Source organism: Gavialis gangeticus, unplaced genomic scaffold (assembly GCF_001723915.1).
Source record: "Gavialis gangeticus isolate Ggan-Ray unplaced genomic scaffold, GavGan_comp1, whole genome shotgun sequence".
Classification (NCBI taxonomy): Eukaryota; Metazoa; Chordata; order Crocodylia; family Gavialidae; genus Gavialis; species Gavialis gangeticus.
In genome coordinates, this window is record NW_017728997.1 from 23,304,518 (window position 1) to 23,308,247 (window position 3,730).

General features: G+C 52.7%; 1 protein-coding gene across 2 annotated transcripts in view; it reads right to left on the bottom strand.

The window, feature by feature from the left end:
• The window catches only part of MGLL (monoglyceride lipase), a 129,239-nt gene that overhangs the window by 15,304 nt on the left and 110,205 nt on the right, over positions 1 to 3,730 (bottom strand). For both annotated transcript variants that reach the window (XM_019504942.1, XM_019504941.1), the window contains one exon: positions 1,886 to 2,101. In XM_019504942.1, coding sequence (XP_019360487.1) covers positions 1,886 to 2,101 — 216 coding nt within the window. The remainder of the gene's footprint in view (positions 1 to 1,885; positions 2,102 to 3,730) is intronic.

A 3,730-nucleotide genomic window follows, 5' to 3' on the forward strand; every position in this document is an offset into this window, starting at 1 on the left:
TCTTTCCTGCCATGGCAGGAGGTGGGACTTGATGATCTGCTCAGGTCCCTTCCGACCCGATTAACTATGAAACTATGGAAAGGCTCCCTTGGAAGACTGCTTTTGTGCATTATTTATAGGTGAGCTAGTATCTAACTGCTTGGCAATATCTGGCCAAATGCATTCAAGCTCTCCCTCTCGCATTAAGTCAGTTGAATTCCATGCATGGGATAAAAGGAACTGGACTTCTTTTGATCTGAAAATAATGAAGCACGCCCACTTCCTACCCTGCTTTCCATGCTCAGAGCACAAAGACCTGCCTCCCATCTCCGCTACTCTTACTACTGCCTCTTCCTCCACCCCACAGCGCCCATTCCTTCACCCTCTGCACATCCAATATGTTTGTGTCTCCCTCCATCCTGGCTCCCATGTGCTCCCCACCTCACTGTCTTTTCCCATGTTCCTCTATACTCTTTTCTGCCCATCTGTTGCTACACCTGGCCCCGGCTTACCTACCCATCGTTGGTTGCTCCCTCTTTCCTCCATGTCCCTCATTTATTCCCACACTCTCCCTCAGGCTGCTATCTGCCTATCCTGTGCACTTTCTATTTCTTCCTCCCCTTACCTCAATCCCCAATGGCAATCAACAGTCCCCCACTGTTTGATCCCTCCTTATTCCCACCCCTGACATCTGCTCTTCCAGCTGCCTGCCCCCATGACTTCCATCTCTGCCCTTTGCTGCTCCATTCTTTTTGCTGCAAATGGAGTGGTGTTAATGCCACTGAATCATCATCATCACAGTGACTGAGTCCCCAGCACCTCATCCTAACCATGCAGAACATCCTGTTGCCTCCTGCCCTTTAGCCAGGGAACTGCAACCGTCTACGTCCTTCCCCCTAGTAAGCCCTGCATTCTCCTTCTTTTCATTCCCATGCAGTGTATCTCCAACATGTGGAGAAGCTCATGGGTCTTTTCTGAGGGCTGCTTTCATCATTTGAGCAGTGGTTGCAAATGTTTGCACAGCTCCATCCCAAGCAGCCAAAATCTAGTCAGGCAACCCAAGCAGAGGCAAGAAGTATTAATCATGCCCTTGGAGCTATGCCGCAATGGGGGATGTTTCCACCATCCCAGGTGTGATTTTACTCCTTTGATGCCCAGTGTAGCCAGTTATTTTTCTGAGGACAAAAGCTTTTTGCTTGGTCTCCCCATCTCCTTTTCAGGCTCATTCATGTGCTAACAATTGCTTAATCAGCTGTGTGCTCTCGCCAAATGAGCAGATGTGAAATGGCTTTTGTTTTGTTGTGCTCTGGAAAGGCCTCTTTGTACCTTTATGCAATGGGGTGTGAGGTGGGGTTGGCACTAAAGCAGCCTTCATTGTTTACACATTTTCAGGGTCACTGGTTACCTGGATAAGAATCCATCCTAGAATAAGCCAAGTACCAGAGGAGTTGAGAGTACCCAGCACATCCCAGGTTGAGGAATAGGTGACTTCCATGCTCCCTCCCTCAGTGCTAACTTCTGGGCTGAATGGAGCTCCCTCAAAGCCTTAGAGCAGAGGTAGGCAATGTTTTTTGACCAGGGTGCCAAAAAACCCACAATGTCTACCTTGGAAGGTGCCAGAGTGCCAACATGCTGGAGCCTGGAGCAGCTGTTTGCAGCCTCCCGGCTGCAGCTGCCCCATGGAGCTTGCAGCCTCCCAGCTGCCTGCTGGGAGCAGCCTGGGCTCTATGGCTGGCAGCAGCTGCTTAGAGCCTGGGCTGGCAGTGGTGTGTTGAGCAAAATGGCCTTGTGTGCCATGCTTGGCATGTGTGCCAGGGGTTACTGACCCCTGCCTTAGGCCATGGTGACTAAAGCAGAGGCCAACACTAGCAATACAACCCCTTCCCAGAGAAAAACGCAAGCTGACCTTGAGTGTTTTATCCTGGCTCAGCACTGTGTCCATCAGGAGATAGGATCCTTTGATGTCACAGAGCTTGTCGGGTGAGCCATGCAGGACCAAGATTGGCAGGGTCAATTTGGGCAGGGCCCGCTCTATTCTGGCAATGGCATTCATCAGCTGGATGACGAAGGAGACTTTCATTCCTCCATGGTGGACCAGGGGATCAGATGTGTAAGATTCAACCTGTTGGAAAGAAATCATTTAAGATCAGCAATGGTCTACTTGAAAAATCTGAGGCAGGCTGTGTGTGTTGAATCTCTTCTTCCCTTCTTTGAGCTATTTAGTGGTTTTCCATTCTCTGAGGGCCAATTGTGCCATTTCTTCTGAGGTTAAGGCCTCTGCTGGAACAGCCATTGCCCCCAGGATTTCATGCAACTGCAGACTCTAGATTAATTGCTTGTGCCAGTGGAAATGTTGAGAAACCAAATATACTTCTGCAAGCAAGTGAGCAGTATCAGCTATTGACTATTCTCATGGGAGCTTCCTTTTCCATTCATTTGTGCTGCCCTTCCTGCAGACAGTCCATCCCATCTGCACTAATGCAGAGATATTATACCTCTATGATACCACCAGCCCCTAGGACCCCATTCTGCTCTGGTGCACAGTTTTTGAGGGGCCTTGCATAAGTGACTACACCTCTCTGTGTCTCAATTTCCCTGTTTGCAAGATGGAGGTAAATGTACTTCCCCATCCTGCAGGAGGCCTAAGTAACTCCTGTTTATAAAGTATTATGAAGATTAGAAGCTCTATATTGGTGCTAAGCACGCACATATGGAGACAGTGCCTGCAAAGACAACAGCTCCTAAGTGACCTTGCTCTCCTCAGTCCAGTGGAAGCCATTCTGCTCAAGATGGAGTGCTGCATGATGGGCTCTGAAGTCTCCAATAGCAACCCCTCTGTATGAAGGTGGCTTCGATCTTCATACTTTACGCAAGCTAGTAGAGGTGCACCAATACATTGGTCCATATTGTATTGGCACTGATAAAAGGAAAATTGACATTATCGGCAATTGGCTTTTGTTGGCCGATGTGGCCAATAATATCACTGGTAAATGCCACGTGCATGTCCACAGCTGCAGCATGCATGCAGCCGGGAGTGCAGCCCAACAGCTTGGAGATCAGCATCTACCAGTAAGTCTGTGTGGGGGAAGGGGTGTGTGTGTGGGGGGGTGCAGATTGGGGCCCCCATGGTAAGCGAGGGAGTGGGGCTGGGGCAGGCATTGCCCAGTAGGAGTGGGGCAGGGTGTAGGACGGAGCCGTGGGTGGCTCATCCAGGGGCAGCTCCCACTGCTGCGTGCACCCCAGAGAAGGGACATAGGGGGCGTGTGCCCCCCGGGTTTGTGAATGGGGTGAGGGCAGGCTGCCTGCTGCGTGCTTGGGGCTGGGGCTGTGTCAGCCTCTTCCTGGTGTGGGGGGTCTGGGCTGGGGCTGCGCTCGGGGTGGATGGGGACAGGGTGAGCAGTGGGATGGGGTTACAGGGTGGCTATGGTGAAGTTTGGGGTGGCTGTAGCCCACCCTGTAGACCCTGCCCCCTGCACCACTGGTGCCTGCCCCAAGCACAGCCCCGGGCCCAGCCCCCCCACCGAGAAGAGGTCAGCACAGCCCCTGGCCCCAAGTGCACAGCCTGCCCTTGCCCCACACATGTCCCCATCCCTTCCCTGGGGTGCGCACAGCGATGGGAGCTGCCCCCTGAGCCACCTGCAGCTCTGTCCCATACCCTGCCCTGGCTGGGCAGTGCCTGCCCCTGCTCCTGCTCCAGCCTCACTCTGTCCCTTACCACGGGGGCCTGGATCTGCCCGTCCCCCCCCCCCCC